We start from the raw sequence: 22,298 nt of genomic DNA on the forward strand, positions 1-22,298 counted from the left end.
CCTATAAGAAGGCAAGCAGGAGGCCATCACTTTCGTGCAGACTCCTCTCCTTCCCTCTGAGATCTGAAACTCGTAGTCTCCTTTAGCGCCTGCTTAGCCTGTTTGTTATACGCCGTATCAGTACACGCCTACCATAACGAACGATGAAGGAACCATGCCCCTCCTCAAAACACCATGTTCCGATAAAGCTTGAAATGGCTCGATCGGGGCAGGGGTGGCGCAGACTTAAGATCTGTCCCGCCTCTCTTTCAGCCAAAATCCGAAACAGGGGCTCGTCATGTCGAACTCTTGGCGTGACTGAGTCGAGAACACCCAATATCAGCACCACTCGGCTCCTCACGAGCGTACCTAACATGGCACCAGTGTGTTAGGAGTCAGGGCTGAGGCAGGAGCGAAGTGCTTCTGCTTCCCCCCCTCTTTGCTCACTGGTGCCCTCCTCCGCCTTCCTCTTATAGTCTTCCCAGCATCAGTTCCGCCCTGGTGCTGTCCTTCTCCCTCTTTTGCTCCTCTCTTTGTCCTTTCATTTCTCCCACTCTTCTTCTCCTCCTTCCCTTACTCATGTCCTCCATCTTCTTCATTGATTTCTTCCTTACTATTTCCTTCTTCTTTGTTCTTCTTTTTTTTTGAAGTGAGTTCTTCTCTTAGTATGAGCAACAATGAGGCAGAGATTGGAGAGACTTTGAAGACAAGTTTAAAAGGCGCTTGACCGTTTGCTTATCTGTACTGTGGATGTTAGTACTGCTTCGGCAGCCCCTCTTTTGTATAAGCTGGTTGAAACCTCTTCTTGTACATTGTAATAATTTTTCATATTAATAAAAGTTGTTTCTATTTCACTTTGCATGTTCTGTCTCTTTGTTTTTATAAATTTGCAAGTGCTGCTCGGCTCAATAATACCGCATCTAAATCTATGACGACTAAGACCAAAATACTTAATAATAAAAAGATGTTGCCATAATCTTAACAGAAGTGCTGGGCGCAATAAGGCAGACCAATAAAAAGTAGTACTTTCCACCTTGGCTTGGGTCCGAGGACCATGCAAGGCCTTGGTTCTGTCCAGAACTTGTAATAATAATAATTTTTGTACTTGGTTTCTCCATAGGCTTGAGTCCGAGGACCATACAAGGCCTTGGTTCTGTCCAAAACTTGTAATAATAATAATTTTTGTACTTAGTTTCCCCATAGGCTTGAGTCCGAGGACCATACAAGGCCTTGGTTCTGTCCAAAACTTGTAATAATAATAATTTTTGTACTTGGTTTCCCCATAGGCTTGAGTCCGAGGACCATACAAGGCCTTGGTTCTGTCCAAAACTTGTAATATTTTCTTTTTTGTACTTGGTTTCTCCACAGGCTTAAGTCCGAGGACCATGCAAGGCCTTGGTTCTGTCCAAGACTTTATGCTCTTTCCTCTTTCTCTTTGCACCTGTCTTTCCTCAGGTGTCTCATAAGTTGCCGAGCAGGAAGTTGTCCTTGGCAACGGTTATTCCTTGGTGTGGGTCATAGTCTGTGGGCTTCCATGCAGAACGGGCCTGGGCCGCGAATTTATTAGGCCCACAGATTTAGAGGCATTTCCGTAGTCTTTGGTCACGCGGTACTTTTTGGCGTCCCAGTATTCGAGTTGCGCCTTCACGAGGCTCTTTTAATCTCAGGGTTGCAGATGACATTGGAAATCGAGTCGGAGACATTTTGTCTGTAGCGTTCCTTGGGACGCTGCGTGAATTAAATGCCGTCACCTCATCTTTTAAATAAATAGGAGAGAAGGTTGCTTTACTTTCACACGAATTCTTCAGTCTCCTCTCTTAGTACATCATGTTTGAGGCGAGGATTGGGGCAAAGGAGCCCTCTCCGCCACGAAAGCGTCGTGTCTTCCTGCGACTCCAGATAGTGAGGTGCGGGCCAAGGAGGCGTAGGCTCAAGAGAATATTTCAGTTCGAGAGAGGGGAAAGGATGTTTCTCCCTCTTTTAGTCAAAATCCGAAACAGGTTCTGGTCATGCCAGATTTTTGGCATGCCCGAAGAAGGAATTTCCGCCATCAGCGCCGTCTGCCTTGTAGCAGGCAAATTTCTGCGAGGGCTTCCCAACTTCCGGCTCCTTGCATCTTTTCCGTAGATGGTGTTAGCCTGAGGTCAGGTTTTTTGGTTGCCTGAGTTATGGGCATGTAGAAGCGTCGAGGAATAGTTTCCTTAGACGACATCTTGGAACAGTAGCCAACCTCTCCTCTGAGATATCTCCTCGGCACCATCTTCACTCTTTTGTACTTTTCTTTTACTTACGCAGTTAACTTTAATGTAAGCTGGTTTCAGCTTTTATTGTACACTGTACTGTTCTTTTGTCTTAATAAAAGATGTGTTTATTTCTTTATACATATTTTTTTTGCAACAACCACTTTGGGTCTGAATATTAAGTCTAAGCATGCCTTTAACAATATTCTGGACGGAAGAACACTTTAATATAAACCCTTATTAGTTTAAACTCGCAAATATTATCAAGTATAATAATGGTAATCCTCAATAGATTGAATTCATGGAACTAACCGAGATAGTTGCTGAGCGCTGCGTGATGCACGCTAGACGAATATCCGAGAGAGCAGCCGAGCAGCGATGGACTTGGATCGTGCCCTTGGGACAACATACTGTGCCGTATCGTATCAGCCCCTTTGGCACTGGGGATCTGAGGGTAGACCGGGGAAACCGTGCAATTAAAGACTGACCCAACTGTTAACGAGAAGTTCTCTTCGGATGGATTTTAATGCTCTAGTAACAGTTTTTATTTTGTGTACTTGGTTTCCCCATAGGCTTGAGTCCGAGGACCATACAAGGCCTTGGTTCTGTCCAAAACTGGTAAGATTTCTTTTATGTACTTGGTTTCCCCATAGGCTTGAGTCCGAGGACCGTGCAAGGCCTTGGTTCTGTCCAAAACTTATGATCTTTTAATGTACTTGGTTTCCCCATAGGCTTGAGTCCGAGGACCATGCAAGGCCTTGGTTCTGTCCAAAACTTATGATCTTTTATGTACTTGGTTTCCCCTTGAGTCCGAGACCATGCTTGGTTCTGTCCAGATCTTTTACGTACTTGGTTTCGAGTCCCCATGCAAGGCTTGGTTCTGTCCAAATTATAAGATTTTTTTCGTACTTGGTTTCCCCATAGGCTTGAGTCCGTGGACCATGCAAGGCCTTTTATGTACTTGGTTTCCCCATAGGCTTGAGTCCGTGGACCATGCAAGGCCTTGGTTCTGTCCAAAACTTATAAGATTTCTTTTATGTACTTGGTTTCCCCATAGGCTTGAGTCCGAGGACCATGCAAGGCCTTGGTTCTGTCCAAAACTTACGATCTTTTTATGTGTTTTATTTTTCAACCACCAGCCCCTACACCAAGGCGGGGACAGTTGGCCTGAGGCTGAAAGCCCCTAGAGATGCCCGCGCCCTCAGCACTGCGAGGCGTAGCCCCTAGCAGAAGCTTACGTCGGAGCAACAACTATATGTCGTCGGAGACGGGGGAAATCCCAGAAATTTCTGCTTGCTAGAGAGCTGACTCCACCGCCACCTGCGCCAACGCGCAAGCTTTCCCACAGACGGCGCCAATTGTAAGGACAAAATTTTCTGGCGGCCCAATAAGGATGTTGGGCTCGCGTACAAAAGATCCCTCACAATATGATTTGTAGAGAGTGGGCTTGAAAAGTTAGCCGCTGGTCACGGGGCGATGTCCGATCCTGGCTTTATAGGAATTCAGGTAGAAAAAGGAGTTGGGCCTGAACATTTAAGCCCTAAGACGTCGCACCCTATGGGATGGGACTCCTCGGAGTTGATCCGAGGACCATTGAGGCCTTCCCCCGGTTATCCAACGACGGACTTTCTTCAGTGAAGTCCGGTGTTGTTGAGATGTTCTCCCCCATGTGATCTCTCTTTTTCTTGGAGGTCAGATTGGATCCTTTTAGATTTATTTACTTTCTTCTCTTATACTCGTCCGTGTTCATTGTCCTTCGTCCACGTGTAGGGTTAATCTTTACAAGACTGATATTTGTCCCATCAGTCTAATCCCAGAATTGTTGGGTATGGTTGATAAGGCTGCAGAGTACGGCTCTGTCATGTGTTGGATCTTATCTGGAAGGGTAGTAAGGGTAACTTCTCCAAGATATTTTGGATCTCCTTACGAATTCGTCCCTATACCAGTTCTACCCCTTAATTCTGATGGGGTTCTGGATCTGCCGAGGACTAAACAGTCCTCGGCTACCTTCCAAAGTTGTTTTGTGCTCTGTACTGTAGAGCTTGGGCCACAGCTCTCCTCGGACTGGGCCTTCGGATTTTCCAGGAACAATTGGGCTTGGTCCTTAAATTATTGGGCTCCACAGTAACTCTTACCGGTTCTTGACCCAATTTTTGTCCATAAAAAATAGGTTTCATTTATAACTGATGTTTTTACTATTTAAGTTGTCTTTGTGAAGTGATTTTCTCTCTTTTCTTAATCAACAAATATATGGGTATAAAATTTATTTTTACTTAAGATTTATTTATGAATTATGATGGGTACATACAAAAATAATATTAATATGACCCATATAAAAATGATGTTACTCTCATTACAACATGCTAAGTCCAGTTCAACTATTTTGAAAAAATGCGGTGTCTTTGAATCTCAAACATCACTCTTATAGGTTGAGTAGCAAACAACTATTTTATTCATTGGGTTATTTATCATCTCTATTTCAAAGTTGACGTATATAATCACAATGAATTTTGTTATATGAGTCCTTCGTTACATTTTCTTAATTTAATGCGCTATCATACAACTACTTTTTATTACTTTCTTCTGTCTTTTTATTTTTTTATTTTTTATTTATTTTAATTTACTTACTTTTTAGATTAATATAAAAAGGTTTCTTTGTGTGATGAAAATTAATGTCATTTGGGAACATAATGACACCTCTCTTTTTTGAAAAATTATTGAATACATCGATAGCCCTAATGACATCTTCTCTCTTTTGAGAAAATCTTCAACTTGAACAGTTACACGATCCTCCTAATTCCTAATTAATAGAATTAGACCATTCTGGTTTTTTATGATTATATGATTGTTTTAAAAGTAAGAGATGATAAAAATAATAATAACATCTTTTTATTGGTGGAAGACTATGTGACTGTCCTCTCGTTATATTGATCTCTCATTGAATAAGAGATCATGTTCGAGTTTCAATAAAAACAAAAAATGGATCAGTTTTAGGGGTACTCAACCCATAAATTGGGTTTGGGGATAAATTGTATGGTACCAAAACCGACCAACCGATGAATTCATGAAGTCATTTTGAGCCCATTTTTCTAAGCCTAGCTTGTCGTCATTTCACTGCTCTACTTACAGATAATGGATAGGAATGGCATGACAAATAGTTGCACTTATATCATCTGCCCATTTTGCCTGACCAAAACTTCATATTACACATAAAAACTTATCTAGCCTAGGAAAATATTTCAAACCGGCCCATAATTTTTCACATTTGCTTTCTTCCCTGTACACATAAAAGACCCCCCCCCTCTCTCTCTCTCTCCCCTAACTGCTAAAAAAAAGTGACCAGAGATGAAACTTTGATTTCAATTTCACTTTTTCTTTAACTAAAGTCCACATCTTCTCCTTGGAATCCCCTATACGAAATCCTGCCAAAAAAAAAAACCCATTCAATGTCATTACTACACTTCAATTTGTGCAACACAACACATACCTATAACCTACAAAAAAAAAAAAAAAAAAAAAAAAAAAAAAAACTCATTCAGCCAGTCAACATTCTCACACTTCTGAACCTTAGGGGTGGAAATATAGGTACAGGAGAAACCTCTCTCAATTTCCTCTTCTCGATGACTGTGGGTCGAAGTTTCAGACCTGTTGAACTACGTTTTTCCTATAGAGCTGAAACTTGAGAGCCAAAACCCATTGAGTTAGGAAACATTTTCACAATTCTGAACCTTAGAGGTGGAAATATGAGTACAGGAGTACCTTCCCTCTCTTTCTCACAACCTTTCTCAATTTCCTCTTCTCAGTGACTATGGGTCGAAGTTTCAAACCTGTTATGTTTTTATGCTTTTTTTGCACTTTTTTTATTAGCATTTTAATTCTCTCTTGTCAAAGCATTATGAGCCTTTGTTTTATATACATTTTGAATTTTGGGCTTGATTCTCTATAAATAAATACTTCTAAAGAACCTAAGTGGAGATTTGGGCCATTTTCGCATTTTCGGCCCTTGTCGCAAAAACATCCCCAATAAATGTTAATTGATTCATATAGAAGTAATGTTACTCCAATTACTACATGCTAAGTCAAGTTCAACCGTTTTGAAAAAATGCAGTGTCTTTGAATCTCAAACATTACTCTTATATATATTGAGAAGTAAACATTACCCTTATAGGTTGAGTAGCAAACAACTATTTTAAAGTTGATGGATATAATCACAAAATTCTGTTATACAAGTCCTTCATTACATTTCCTTAATTTAATGCTCTATCATACAACTACTTTTTATTACTTTGTTCTCTTCTTCTTTTTTAAAATTTACTTTAGATTAATATAAAGGGTTTCTTTGTGTAATGAAAATTAAGGTCATTTTGGGAACATAATGAAACCTCTCTTTTTGAAAAATTATTCAATACTTATTTTTTGTGGTTATGTTGTGGCTTTAAAAGTAAGAGATGATAAATAGATAAATAAATAAAACATCTTTTTATTGCTGGAAGAATATGTGATTATGCTCTCTTTATATTTATTTCTTGTTAAAGAGTAATACTAGGGACACATAAATTGGTAGAATTTTATGCCACAACTTGTCATATGACTAGTTGTGATTTGTAGAGGTGTGATGGTGGGTCATGTGGAGGCACCTTTACCAATCACAGCTTGTTACATGGCAAGTTGTGATACAAAATTGTGTCAATTTATATGTTCCTAATATTATTTCTCATTCAATAAGATATCATGCTCGAGTTCCAATAAAAACAATAAATGGGCTTGGGGATAAATTGTATGGTACCAAAACCGACCAACCGATGAATTCATGAAGTCATTTTGATCCCATTTTTCTAAGCCTAACTTGCCATCATTTTGCTGCTCTACTTACAGATAATGGATAGGAATGGCATGACAAATAGTTGCACTTATATCATCTGCCCATTTTGCCTGACCAAAAATTCATATTACACATAAAAACTTAACTAGCCTAGGAAAATATTTCAAACCGGCCCATACTTTTCACATTTGCTTTCTTCACTGTATACATAAAAGACCCTCTCTCTCTCTCTCTCTCTCCTAACTGCTAAAAAAAGTGACCAGAGATAAAACTTTGATTTCAACTTTACTTTTTCTTTAACTAAAGTCCACATCTTCTCCTTGGAATCCCATATACGAAATCCTGCCAAAAAAAAAAAAAAAAAAACCCATTCAATGTCATTACTACACTTCAATTTGTGCAACACAACACATACCTATAACATACATAAATTTTCTTTTTGTACTAATCAGTAATCACAATCAATAAGTTCACAAAAAAAATTATATAAATACTTCTTTTCATATTTGGTAAATATATTATTATGATTAGTATACAACAAAAATGATTTCAGAGTAATTATCTCATAAAGTTGTCAAATTTTAGAAAAATTACCAACAACTCAATATTTTTCGCAACTTATTAAAGAAATTGACTATAATACTAGTAGAAAAAAAGTAATGAATTCAAATTCAGCTTGGGTCAAGAGTCTTTTGCACTAGACATGTTGCCATGTGTTCAAAAATTATTACATGGCAACATCTCATTGGGTCTAGTGTACAGGAAGCACCGAACCCAAATCTCTCTTGATAGATTTATATAGAAGTGTTATGATGTTATTCACCACCTTCCTCATCTTCTTTTTTGGCTTTTTGAGAATCTCTCGTGTGAAATACTTTTAATTGAGTAATTTAAAAGACACAAAATTTCAAATGATAATAACATTTGGCCTGGCGCTCTGGCTCAAACTCAAAAATTACAAGTTACTCAATTTTTTAGTATTTTTTATTTTATTGAAAGGATAATTTTGAAAGATAATTTACTACTATAAAATTCTAATAATAATAATAATAATATTTCGCCCGAACCTGAGCTAAATTTTGAGGGAAATTGTAAAATAAAAAACAAAAATGAATATAAACATTCTGTTATCGTTTTCTCTTTCTTGGTAACCAAACAGAAAATAAAGCAAACAAATTAAAATTTTATCAAGCTTAATCCGTTTCTTTCTTGGTAAAAGTAATGACTAGGTGAAGTAATCGTTCTTTGTTGTTTAACTGGAAAATTTATATTCTTCCTTTTTCTGAATTTTCCTTAAGTTTTTCTCGGGAATGAAACGAAGAAAACAAAAGGTCAAAGAAGGCTAACCTTGATTATGTCCGTCTGGTTCGATTTTCTCAGTGTAACGACTTGACTGTTGTTGTGGTGGTGGTCTTGCCGCTGAGAGGTGAGCTCGGCAAGGTCGGCTTCGTGAACATCACCACCTCCATCGCCGATTCCACATCATCATGATGATCACGATCACGATCATGATGATCATGATGATAAAGATGATGATGATGAGAGTGTTCTTTGAGTCCGAGACCGAAATCCTCGCCGAGATGCGAGTCTTCCTCTCGGATCTTCAAGATCTGACTGTGCACGTACTTCATCGTCGTCACCTTCTTCTTCGGCACATTCTTTCCAGCGAGGAGATCGCCGGAATTCACTCTCATCTCCGTCTCCGGCGACGGTATCACCACCTTCTTCGGTTTCTGAAGATCAGACTCGTTCACGTGCTTCACCGTCATCTTTCTTTCTTTTTTCTCTCGGACACGACACGACACGGCACCGAAATGAAGCGATACGATACGTTTTATTTTTCGAGGGCGATAATTATAAAATCAAAACGCAAAGAGCTTTGCTTTGAGAAATCTTTCTGTTAAATTTTTTTTGCATGCAAAATTCGAATGGAATTTAGCTATTTATAGAGGGCGGGGGTGAAACGTTGCGTTTTGTTATTGGGTGACACGTGGCAAGAATATCACGTGTTGAATTGAAAATGGCGTGAGGTTAATAATAGTTGTTGAAAAATTGAAAAATGCTAAAACTATACCAAAATTTACCATATTTTTCATAATAATTAAATTAATAAATTTTTATATGTCTTCGTCTGAACATGATATTATTAACTTTATTTTATTACTTACGGCTAATAATTTGCCATGTCAATTTATTGTAAAATCTTTTGTACCTCTAAACTTTTTACCTAGGGTTTTCAGTTTTGAATTTATGGGGGACCAGTGAGTCTATGAAGCTCATCAGGTCGTTGCCGTTTTGTTAGGATTCAACATTTTTTTTGTGTTTTGGCTCAATGCCACGTCTCTTGGACCTTTCTAAAAGATTTTATTTTCATTTGTTGAAGTGATAATTATTAGTGATTAGACACCCCACTAATCCTGGTTTGGGGTACTAGGTGTTAAATAGAGATTGGGTTTTGGGGTATTGGGTCACCATCAATCTGTTTACCTTGGATGCTTGTGTGGTATAATTGCGGTTTGATACACAGGATCAATTATCAAATACTGTTTTCTTATATTAATTTATTGTTTTATTGGAGATTTAGTGGTGTCCATATGGCAGAGAAAATCACAAGTGAGGTTGAGTGTCTTATATAGCTTTTTGGGGTTAGCTGAGCTTAGTACATAATAGGGACACGTGGTGTGGAGTTTAGAAATTGGTATTCTGGTCACATCCGATACTAGTTGAAGCGGGTCCAACCAGATTTCTGTCGGGACTTACATGGCATGGCAATTGACAAGCCCAAGTGTGTGGCATAAAATTTTCACAATATTTTTGGGTGTCGAGGTCTCATAATTGGTCTTTTTTTTTTTTTTTGGATTGAGGTCTCATAATTGGTGTCAATAATATAAGATTATCAGAGAACTCATTAAATGATATTACACCAATTATAACTTGTCATAGTTTGACATCATGAACAATTTTTGTATCCTTGACACTTGTGTTAATAAAAATGAAATGTGGTTGATGGTGGAAATGCTTACAATGCAAACGTAGTTTGACATCATGAGCAATTTTTGTATCCTTGACACTTGTTAATAAAAATGAAATGTGGTTGATGGTGGAAATGCTTATAATGCAAACGTGGCAAGGGTGTGTTTGGTTTCAAAAGGGACCCAGGTAACAGGTGGAGTCTGGTCGCAGAAGCTTTGCCAAAATAGGTTTTCAAATGAAAACCGTGACATAATATCAGATCCAAAAACCGTGCACGAGTCAGAGAAGAGGCCAAGCTGCCCATATTTGAAGTGCAAGCAAAAACAGGAGGCCTAGGTGCCAAGAAAGGGGTAAAGCTGAAATTGAAATGCAAGCAAAACGGGATGACTTGGTGTTAATGATGCGTGTTTAACTGGGCACATTCCATCAAGAGAGAAAAGAGACTTCTTGCAAATCTATCTAAATTTAATAACCAAATCTATTGGCACACTTTTTTATTGGTAGAATGGTAGGTAACAAGATCAGAAACTTCACAACTTGAGAACCTACAACAACCAATGGTAAAACACTTTTAAAGACAAAACTTAGGCAAGTATCTTAAACTTAAGTACAGAACTTTAAGTGCTTTTTCTTAAGTTCCCTCTTAAAATTCAACTATGTGGCTACTTAACTAAAAAATACACTTCTATCTCATGAGAAAAAATCCAAATGGCAGAATTTTAAGAGAGGAATCCATAGAACAGCACCTAAGAATTGTACCCAAGTCTTGCCCCTTTTTAAATTGGTAAATAGCAAGATCAGAAACTTCACAACTTATAAAAAAAAACCAGTGATTGTGGCGTGTTAAATACAACTAAGCTAATAATAGCTCATAATATACAAACCATTGACCATCTAACAAAGTGCACTAGTTGAAACAAGAACCATTCATATCCTCCATCACATGTAATCGATGATGCTAGGAAATGTTGAACAATCTAGGTCAAAATGCAGCATTAAATCTTAAACGGACATGAATCTACAATTTCCAAATAAAATAGATATAGGCATCAACTGCCAAAATTTTCATTGATTAAACAAAATCTTGGTGATCCATAGGAGTGCTTTCGAGTTCTATTCCAAATAAACCAAAATGAAACATGTACTAAAATTCACTAGGATAAAGATTTGAAAACAAATGTCAGGTACGCAAACAAGTGCCGAACATAAAGATGCCAGATAGGAAAAAATCTCAAATAGTTCCTAGGGTTGGAGCTAGCCTAAGCTTCATTCTTCATCCTCCTCACCTCCATCCCCACCAGAAGCCTTCTTGGCAGCTGCCTTCTGGTTCTTTCGCTTCACTCTTCCAGGGCGACCACCTCCGAAGGGGCTAGCAAGAGAGAAATCAATGTGCTTCTGAGAATCAACTCTCACCATGAAAGATGGTATGTTAACCACCTGCCTCCCAACCCTGACAAGGAAAGAAGTGGATAAATGTGTGAGATTCTGAGAGTTTAAAGAAACTATTAGATAATATAAAATGTGAAAAGGACATGGCTAAACATGCACATGATAGGCATGAAAGGTACTTAAATCCTCCTACGAAAATCAATATAGCACTGGACAATCAACATTAAGCTGCTATAAAAGAGATTATTCAAGTGGCCAGGAGCTGTTTCAGCACCATGTAACAAGGACATCACAGAAGCACACATGGCATCAAATACCCCAGAACCAGATAAAAAGATTCCTAAAACTAAATACATTTAAAAGAATACTGAACATGAAGCAAAGGTACACACAACTACAGTGCAAGCTGAATGTATACTGTGTTAAGAAAAGGTAGTGATCATAATGTGGTTTGATTGCACTTAGACAGAGGCAAGGAGAGTTACATACTGGTGTACAACTACAAGAACAATGACAAACAGAAACTAGCAAAACATCAATGCCATTAATGTAGAGACATACAATATAAGTGAAAGGCAGTGAAATGGACAATACATTTCACAGAAACAGACACAGGTGTTTTCATTCTAACTAGCTCACCAGGTAGCTACTAGCTATGGAACAGAAAAATCACCAAGCATCTTTTAAGTTAAGAAAAGGTAGTGATCATAATGTGGTTTGGTTGCACTTAGGCAGAGGTGCGGAAAGTTATATACAGATGTAAAACTACAAGAACATGCACAAACAGGAACTAGGAAAACATCAATGTCATTAATGTAGAGACAAATACAATATAAGTGAAAGGCATTGAAAAGCAAAACACATTTCACAGACAAACAACAGACACTGGTTTTCATTCTTACTAGCTCACCAAGCAGCTACTAGCTATAGAACAGAAAAATTACTAAGAGCTTGTTTGGATGGGATGAGTTTTGAGTGATATCACTCAGTTTTCTGTTTCCATTATCCAAATTGTGTGGGTCCCACAAAAAAAAAAAAATATTTGTTTGGCTTAGTTTTCAACCCTTGTTTTCATTACTTAATTCTTTGATTTTTGAGTGATGAGTTATGGAAATTGAAAACACATTTTAGGCGTTTTCAATTTCCATAACTCAGTTTCCAATGGCATTTTCATAATAATAAGCCGCAATGTTTAACTTTTGGGGTTTTTTTTTTTTTTGGAAACAAAGTAATGGGAACTGAGTGATGAGTGGAGTTTGGGAAATTGGGATATTTTAAGTGATAAGTGATGAGTGATGAAAATTGAATGATAACAATTTACAAACCAAACGGGTCCTAAGCATCTTTGAAGTGAATAACTAAGATAACAAATAACACTTTCATAAATTCTATTTACCACAATGCATTAGCCAATCAAACTAGTTATACATAATCTGTGTATATGTAAAACATAAAAGGATAAAACAAAATAAAAATTTAAACAATGTTTGTCATTTTTTGTGGGAATAAAACAGAATTTATACCTGATATGCCTCTGCCTAATAAGCACACGAGCATGGTGAATAGACTTGGCCATACCCGACTTGAACACAAGGGTTTGAAGCCGGCGCTCAAGAAAGTTCTCCACGGTTAAGGCCAGGACATAATCAAGCTTGTTCTGGCTCTCATCCAAAAGTCCATACCTGTTCATCCTTCGCAAAAGGGCATCACCCTCAAAGATCCGACGAGGATTCTTTTCATCAAGAGTAAGAAGCTCTCTGGCAGCATTTCGGATGCGGCTCAAAGCATATTGAACCCTCCACAACTCCCTCTTACATCGGAGCCCATATTCTCCCACAAGCCTCAGCTCGTGGTCCAATCGCTCCTTCTCATATGGACGACGCGGCTTCTTGAAAGTCTTCCCATCTAAAACCAACCACCATTGCAAAGTTAATATAGAGATGAACCATTAACTACAATGTCAAAATTCAACATGTAAATCATTATATTTAATCTTTGTACAGATCATTGCTGTAACAATTAGGGAAATCACGTAATGCATGAGAAATTTCATAAATTATTCATTTATGACGTAACAACAACCCAAAAGCTTCTACAAATACAATGTTAAACCGACCCAATTGAACATGGAAAAAAAACTGGGTCTCTTACTCTAGACAAGAATCGTAGAGCTACTTACAACTAGCCAGGTTATTGCATTAGGCACAGTTTTTAGAAGACTAATTTTAACCTACACATTACACTTTTCTAAGTAACAAATCCCAATTGATTGTTTCTCAGTTTTTTCTATTCCTCTCATAAACTACAACATAAGATTTTGGAGCAAAAACCCATAACAAGCTTAGGTTCGATTTTGTATTAAAAATGTACAGATCATTAAGGCAATACGTATGAGAAATGTCATAAAATTCATTTATTAAGAAACAACATAACAGAAGCTTGTACAGCTATAAAATTAGACTAACCCAAATGAATATCAAATTACAGGGCCTCATATTTTCTATTGGGTATTTACAAAAATGGATTTTTTTTTTTTTTGGTAAAAAAAATCCCCTTTCAACCAGCTATTTGATCGTATTAGGCACAGCTTGAAAGATCAATTCTGAATCAAAATATAACATTTTTTTCTAAGTAAAATTAATCATTTTACATTTCGTCGTTTTTCTCAGCAAACAAACGAGGCAAATAGCTAAGAAAGTTACAATGTACAACTCGAAACAGTAAAAACCAACTGAACCTAATGCGTATCCAATAAAATCAATGCATAATTATCAAAGATCAATTTAACAAACAAATAAATCTCACACACACAAAAAAAAAAAAAAAAAATTGCATACACAAACATAACCACTTAGCTAATAAAATAATAAACCCTAAATCAAATCTCAGATCTGAATGAAATCTCAGAGAAAGAGAGAGCATACAGTTGCGGTAGAAAACGACGTGCACCATTGCTTCGGATCAACAGAGAGGTGCACAGAGATACAAGACGAGAGGGCACAAAATGAAACAATGTTTGGTTATATATACGGGCAAACCCTAAAACCCTAATTGCCAATCCCAAATTACCTTTTTGCCACAAGTTATTTCGTGGGGGCCTATCAGAATTGGGCTGTGTTTGTTTATGGAGTTTTGGGCTTTAAACTTTGAAAACCCTATGTATAGGTTTTGGGCTGGGATCCGAATCAGATTTTTTTTAACCCTATTCAATTTTTTGAAACATTAAAATCTTGTTGCATACAACATATGCAAACTTTTTGAAATCGTGTTTTCCAAACAGATTCTCAAATAAAATTATGAAATGGTGAAAATATGGCCCATGTTGCACGGTGTGTATAGGTTGTGTGCAAATATCATTGTCCTCTTGAAAAGCAATTGCATTCATCGCTAGAGGGTGAATTGAATGGATTGAGTTAGGTTTAACATATTTGAATATTCAAACTCTTCAGATTGATAAATCTCTAACCCAACTCAACCCATAAAAATTGAGTTAGGTTATTGGGGAAGGGTAATTTTGTTAGGCATAATAAAAAAAATTGGATTGTATTCAATTAATTAAATACACTATTCAATAAAATTATCATAATTTGCACAATTTAGCATAATATTTCAATTCCGTTAAAAATTTAAGTATAGAACATAATAAAATAAATCAGACAAATAAATTTAAACCAAGTCTTAAAATTCAAAAGAAATCAAACTAAGATAGTTGGAATATAAATATTTTTTATAAACTATTAATAGCATGACTTGAGTCTAGTTAGTCGTATTGAACATATTGTCAACCCAAACTTTTAAAAAGAATTAGAACCCAACCAAACCCATCAACCTATGAAAAAACAACCAGATACCTCAGGTTGGATTAGGTCACGCTGGGTTATGTTTGTTAAGTTAGCGAGTTGAATGACCATCCTTAAGTATTTCATTTGCCTTAAAAAGAAAAAGAAAATAATACTAATTATCTAGGCAATTAGTTTTAAATATAGCATTGCAATGTAGGCATATTTGAGAAAGTCCACCCTAATTTGAGTGCTCTCCTATTCCAACTTTTCTCCTGTTCCAACTTTTCTTATTTTGTATGTCAATTGTTCGCGAAACTATAGCGTTGATTCCTTCTTTTTGTTAACCTTTATCAATTCATATTTGTTTTAGTTTTTAGGACAGCTCTATCCATAGAGTTCTTAAAAATTTTATATATCCTCTTTAAAATGAACCTAAATCGTATTATCAAATCTTTAAATTATCAAAAAAGAAAATTTTAATTTAAAAGAATGTTACTCTTAATAACGAATAAGAGTGAAATAAAACCAAATAAGATCAAATTTAACAAAGTGACCTTTTTGATTTTGTTAATCTATCATCAGGCATTTTTTTTGCCTGTGAGATTCAACGAGTTCATAGCAACTTTCTGCTGAGTAAATAACGAGGACTGCCAGCATTAGTTATCTGAGGCAGAAACAGAAAGCACTAATAAATCCCATCCAAAACTCAAAACCCCAAGAAATTGAAGCAAAACGAGCTAATAGATTTGATGAAACAGGGATGCACTGTAATGAAATTCATTGAAACTTATCCAAGCCTGGATTAATTCAAGAACAATATTCCAACTCACCAAATTGAGGATACAACCACACAGGCCTTGCCAATGATACAGTTTCTTAAGCAAGGTACCGATACAGTTTCCTATCATTTTTATCCCTCTCTAAGAACTCCCGCTCAATGAGGGATTCGATTCGTTTTTTTATAACAACGGGGTTTGGCAAGAACCGTGACTGCAGCTGCTTTATGACCTCCGCAACAATGTTATTATGATCTAGCACCCGCCTTGACTTCATGATTCTCACAATTGCTGCCTCGATCTGAGGCTTCCTGTCTTCCTCCACTCTCTGCCGCGTTTCCTGATTTTCAGGTTCGGACTCCCGTTGTGCAGCCACTGTACTTATTCTTACCTTGTAAAGCTTGCTTGAGAATTTGTCATTGACGGAGAAAGCATCATCCTCAGCTATGTCCCTGCCAATAGGTTCCTTCCGCAAGACACTCTTCACCCTGGCACAGGCTAGAGACTGTAGGCATCTCTTCAAGTCTGAGGCAGGTATCTCTGTGGCTTGCTCAATTTCTTTATAGCTCAACCGGCCAGCATTGTTGAAAAGCATAAGTACACACATTTGGTAAGTGGAAACATTCAGCTCATGCTTCTGGCCCTTTCCAAAGATTGCTTTCAAATCAGCAGTACCCATGTTTGTTTGCCAAGAGAGCCTACGCCCAGTGTGGGTCCCAAGATAATAACTCCTAAACTTCTCACATACACCCAGGATTTCTGCTGGAAGGTTGCATGTAGCACTTGGTTGAGTTGGCCATGAACCTGTGGTGAGGACCTGGACAGTTAACGAGGGGCTGTCCCCTAACTCAGCACCAAGGCTTTCATGGAAGCCCTGCATTGTATCCTGAGAGGTCTTCATATCAGTGAACATACCTTCCAGTTTAGATGTAAATTGATATCCACATTCAGTTTTGAGCTTAACAATCAAACTTCTTTCTGCGTCATCGGAGACAGTTTTCCCTGCAAGAAGCCTCTTCGCCAAATGTTGTTTGTAATACTTCTCAAACACATCTTTCTCTTGAAGGTAACGGAAAAGCATCATAACCTTGTCCAGTACAACCTCCACGTCCTCCTCACTAACACCTTTCAATCCTTTACGCAGCTTGTCATCCACAAACAAAGAAATGAATTCCGGTGACCGTGCATTCAAATTTATGAAGTACTCAAATGAGGAGTTCAAAGCATTTTGGAATGTCTTGTCGTTGTTAAATGCCAAACTGATGATTTTGTCATATTTATCCTTTAAATCCAGGAGACGTTGCACAAAGTCTACAGGATCCTTCAACCTTTCTGGATCAGTAACTAGCTGCTTACCAGTATCCCGAATGTATGAAGTCATGACATCCCTTACTATTAAGAGTCCACCATTGGCTACCCTGCGGAACAAGTTATACTTCCTTCCCAAGTCGTCATATTTGTCATTCACAAGCATATTAACTAAGCCTGAGTTCTCCATATGGACTAGTCTATGCATGTGATTTTCAATCATCTCCTTTTCAACCACATTTGTTATCTTTTCTAAACTTCTGGCATCCAAATAATGGGACACTCTCTCCATTTCTTCGTTGAGACGTCTCTCAGCCTTCTTTAGATAATCTCCGCAATCACAAGACTCAATATACTGTTGAGACTCAAGACCGTAAAAATTAGCTGAAACTTCAAGAAAATGCTGCTCAAAGTCGTCTTGGTATACAGATGAACCTAAATCCATTAGCATCTTTATAATACTCCTCATCAAACCCCTATTTATGACTTCACCGTTCCTTTCTCTATGAACAAGCTCAAGAAGTGTGTCCTGAAGCCTAATCTGGGTTTTGCTGGAGTGGATAACAACATCTCTCCACAAATTCAACCCAAGCTCATGAACTGGGGTTTTTTGGGTGCTTGGGATGAAAGTTCTATCCATATACATCAATATATCTCGAATCATTTGCAATGCCTTGTTATGATCTAACCATTTTCTGTTCAGCTCTTCTAAAAATAACTCTCCCTGAGCAGCTTCAATCGATTTAGATATATCACTTAGATGAGAAGTCATAGTTGTCACAAGTCCAGAGTAGAGTTTCTCTCCAAATTTGTGCAGCACCATATTGTAAGCATTCCTGAATGTATTTGGAATCTTAAAAATCACAAAATAAAAAGTAATGTTTTGTGAAAAAATTATTATCAGCATCTCACACATTTGATAATATTCAATTCAATTGAAATTCAGTCACTTTACCACATTAAGAAAAAATGACTTGACAAAAAGAAAGGATGTGGAACAGATCTATATTTAGTTATATGAAAAGCTTTGGAATGAAGCTACAACAATTAGCAGGATCTTGCCAAATGCCATAGGATTAACTCGAGCAAACCAAGTTATACTTATGATGAGGCAGGACAATACATTTCGACCAAGTTAAACCACACTAACAGATAGAATGGCAAATCCAGTAACAAGAAAAAAGAAAAGAGAGAAATGAATGGAAGGTAAGAAAACCAAAAAATAACAGTACAAACACAATAAATGGAATAAAAACGTCTAAGACTTTAACCTATTAATTTTATACAAGACTTCTATAACCAGTTAAGTCTATAGATAATGACAAATTTCAAATAAAACATAAAAATCATGATATATATAAAACTGGATTCTACAAACTATGAGAACACCTTTCAAAATCACGGGCAGTTAATTCTAGCAAGTTGGTTTGTGATGGAGTGAACAAATGAGGTGTCATATTTTCTCCATACTTGAAACATGAATTCAACCTCAGCATACATTTTTTGGTCCCCTGCAGTGATGCAGCATGGAATTACAAGCTTAATGATTTTAAGTTTCATCACCTTGAAGTTCCTAGTTGAATGAGCTAAAGAATTTCCAAAAACCCATGTTAATTGCTAATGTCATAGTACAAAGTTACAAACACTAAGTGAAGCAACTCCTAAGCTAACCCTATTCTTGCATTCCTACTGGGCAGTAAAAGCATCTTGATAATCAAATATTTTTCTTGACAAGCATAAAAATGATAAATCCTTCCCAAAACCTATAGCTGTAGAATACATGAGTATCTCTGGGTTCATGTCTAGTATACGAAATTCGTAGACTTGAGCTGGGGATAGCCCTCCAACCTGTGTATGTATTAGTCACAATTGGTTCAGATTTGCAGTTAATCCATAAACTTGAAAGTCAAAGTTGCAGATTTGACAGCAAATTCAACTATCAATATGAGAAGTTCAGTAAGCAGATTAGTCAACATAGACCAAAGGGATCTCACAACAGCCGGCCAGTTAACTTCTCTCAGATGTCTGATTTGGCTACAGCCGCTTTGGCAATTCAAGATTAAGGGTACAAGTTGACTCCCTTCTCTTGGTACATGTAGCCTTACATCATAATTAAAAAACACCAACAGAAAAAAATAATAAGAATAATCTAATCAAGTTAGCACAAAAGCTCAGAAAAGGGGGGGAGGGGACAAAACGAAGGCATCAGGTAGGGAAAATGAAGGAATGAAGAGAAATGAAACTGAGAGATGTTGGGTCTTTGCAGCGTACACCAAAACAGAGGAATATAAAGGCACTGAAATACAACTGTCACAGCATAAGGAACCATTCAAACGGTCTCAAAACAAATCTGATATAATATGGCAGTGCACAAACTACACAAATTACCTACTACCAAACTGATGTGGGATATCTTAAAGTGAAAACAAAATGCTTCAAACGGGTTTAAGTAACGGATACAACAGACAGCAAGTCACATTTTCAGCATAATTTTCAATCAGTCTCAAAACAAATCTGATATCACACGGCAGTGCACAAACTACATAAATTTCCAACCACCAAACTGACGCGGGATATCTTAAAGCCAAAACAATATCCTTCATACATATTTGAGTTATGGATAAACGAGACAGCAAGTCACATTTCCAGCATAATTTTCAATCGCTACATAATTTCCCACTACCAAACTTACGCAGGATATCAATATGCTTCAAATGGGTTTGACTTTTTAGTTAAAATACAACAGACAGTGAGTCTCCTTTTCCGCATAATTTCCAATTCCTTAATAAATTTCCTACTACCAATAACTAAAAACAATAAGCTTCATACGGGTTTGAGTTACTGGACAACAAGTCACATTTTCTGCACAATTTTCAGTTATTTCCTAATCTTCCCACATACCTAATAACCAATTCCCATCATGCTCTCTTACAAACCTCAAATCTTTGAACATTCTTTCCTTTTTGACTGAACAATTATCAAATACAATTCAACTCTTAAATATTAACATAATCATTTCTCTGATTCCAAACACAGAGAAACGATCAAAGCCCAAAAAACCCAATAAAGAAAAAGTAAAATAAAACAAGATTATAGTAAAGAAAACTGTAAAATTATACATATAAAAGCAACCAAGAATTAAAGAGGAGGGGACAAATTGCGAAAACCTATAAAGCTCCTCGAAGCTGAGTCCGCTAGCATTGTGATTGTAAATCTCTTGAATCGCATGCTCCAGAATCTTCCAAGTTTTCTCTGCGTATTTCGGATCCACCATGACCCGGTGCTTGAACGCCTCTATCTGAAAGTTCTTCTTCTTCTGACCACTCATATTCGGGTCCGATTTGAAGCTCAGTTCACAGTCTCAAAAACCCTAATCCAATACGAATCCGAATTATCCCTCAATTGAGAAGGGAATTGGCACGGGTCCTAAAAACCCTAGAGGTTTTGGGGTCGAATTTCGAAAGGCGAATAACAGAGCGAGAGTGGTTTCGATGAAAAAAATTAGGGTTTTGTGAGAGAATTGGGAAATTAGGGTTTGGTTGTGAGAAAAGGGGGGAAGAACTCAAGGGAGTAGCAGAAAGAAATGTTGAAGACGAAGGAAGAAGAAAAACCTCGAAGGTTTTTAAATACTAGTCTACAACAGTCATGGATAAAGTCATACAGTAAAATAAAATAAATTTCTTTTCTTTTTTTTTTTTTTGGTGGGAATTTCTTTTCTTTTTTAAGTGCTTAACACTTAACAGTCGCAGAAAAAAAATTAAAAAATGGAAACACTTTTGTGGGTTTTTTTTATTATAAATTATAAATTTGATTAATTCTTTTCTTGTCACAAACGAGTTTAATTTCATTGTATTTATATAAAAAATATATATAAATATGAATACAATCAATCAATAATATTGTTTCCTCGAAAAAAAAAAATCAATCATATTGAATACTTCAAATACTTGATTTGTTCTAATTTGTAATGAATCTCTCAGTGTATGGACCTCACAAGAACATGAGGCCCATGTATTGTGAAAAGGCCGATCCATGGTACGCAAGAGATAGTTGATGGAGCGGGTGGGAGATCAAAAGATGAAAATGTCAGGAAAGATGAAAAAGGGTTTAAAAGGCACTACAAATAAAACAATAGAATTCTTTTAAATGTGTGGAGATAACATATTGTGAGGGAGATGTCGTAATGTAGACTCTATAAGATAATTTTTCCTATCCACACACACATTCACCTCTCCCCCCTCAATATCCTCGAAAAAGTGACGATCATTAATAAAAGTATTACTTTAACATGGACATACCATGTGTCCGTTTGGATAGCTTATTTTTTACCAGTTTATTTTACTATTAAGTTTTGATAGAGAAGTGGAAAATAATTCCATCTCCAGCTCGTCCAACGGGATCGTCCAGAGCCTACAACGCAGGATTGATCCCAGAGTTTATCCAGAAGAAGAAGAAGCGTCCATGAATAATAGCACCACTCCATAAACTGTCCTCCATGGAAGACATGATCGTCCATTAGGTTCGTCCAGGAACAATCGATAAATATCTTTGGACGAACTAAACCGTCCTACGCTAGACAGACGGAAGCTCAACACTTGGACTTTCAACAAACCCTTCGAATAAGTTAACTTCCATTAGCGGTTACAATTTTATATCCGTTGAGGTAGTTAACTCCGGAGTTGTTGGTTTCCACAAATCCTGGAACGGTTATTGGACAAGTAACCGTCCCAGGCTCCCTATATAAGGGACCGGTCTGAACCCGACAAAGGTAAGATTCTCACTCAGACAATTTTCCAAAATACTTGGAACTTCCTTCTCTACAAAACTAACTTCTCCATCGGAGGGGGTTCGACCGGTCTTCTCCGGTCTCCTCTTTGATTGCGTTTCCTTCCTTGCAGGCCATCAACCGTTTCGATAGCCCACCGAAGCCAGGCCATCCACCTTACTGATTCGGAGCGATATCAGTTGGCGCCGTCTGTGGGGAGCGAAGGTTGTTTTGCGACTTTCTTTTCCGCGACAAAGGGTTAGG

General features: G+C 37.3%; 2 protein-coding genes, 1 long non-coding RNA gene and 1 other non-coding gene across 5 annotated transcripts; all 4 read right to left on the reverse strand.

Annotated features, from left to right (window-relative positions):
* Window positions 1-6,965: 6,965 nt before the first annotated feature.
* LOC115978347 lies at window positions 6,966-8,941 on the reverse strand. The gene is made up of 2 exons (XR_004088685.1): window positions 8,389-8,941; window positions 6,966-7,383 (listed from the first exon to the last, which is right to left on the reverse strand). It is a non-coding gene; the product is annotated as an uncharacterized LOC115978347 (long non-coding RNA).
* A 2,088-nt stretch (window positions 8,942-11,029) lies between these two features.
* Window positions 11,030-14,433, reverse strand: LOC115976854 (40S ribosomal protein S9-2). The gene is made up of 3 exons (XM_031098365.1): window positions 14,328-14,433; window positions 12,927-13,308; window positions 11,030-11,464 (listed from the first exon to the last, which is right to left on the reverse strand). The coding sequence occupies exons 1-3, from the start codon at window positions 14,353-14,355 to the stop codon at window positions 11,281-11,283; spliced, it is 594 nt and encodes a 197-aa protein (XP_030954225.1). The 5' UTR covers window positions 14,356-14,433; the 3' UTR covers window positions 11,030-11,280.
* Window positions 14,434-15,907: 1,474 nt separating this feature from the next.
* Window positions 15,908-20,923, reverse strand: LOC115976855 (cullin-3A-like). 2 transcript variants are annotated; one of them, XM_031098366.1, is made up of 2 exons: window positions 20,437-20,923; window positions 15,908-18,105 (listed from the first exon to the last, which is right to left on the reverse strand). In XM_031098366.1, exons 1-2 carry the CDS (start codon window positions 20,595-20,597, stop codon window positions 16,062-16,064), a joined length of 2,205 nt encoding a protein of 734 aa, XP_030954226.1. In that variant the 5' UTR covers window positions 20,598-20,923; the 3' UTR covers window positions 15,908-16,061. The 2 variants fall into 2 exon arrangements, with proteins under 2 accessions (XP_030954226.1, XP_030954227.1); XM_031098367.1 differs by having other exon boundaries at window positions 15,931-18,122; window positions 20,437-20,512.
* On the reverse strand, window positions 19,210-19,312 carry LOC115978473. The gene has a single exon (XR_004088749.1). It is a non-coding gene; the product is annotated as a small nucleolar RNA snoR109 (small nucleolar RNA).
* Window positions 20,924-22,298: the final 1,375 nt, after the last annotated feature.

Source organism: Quercus lobata, chromosome 2, assembly GCF_001633185.2.
Source record: "Quercus lobata isolate SW786 chromosome 2, ValleyOak3.0 Primary Assembly, whole genome shotgun sequence".
Taxonomy (NCBI): Eukaryota; Viridiplantae; Streptophyta; class Magnoliopsida; order Fagales; family Fagaceae; genus Quercus; species Quercus lobata.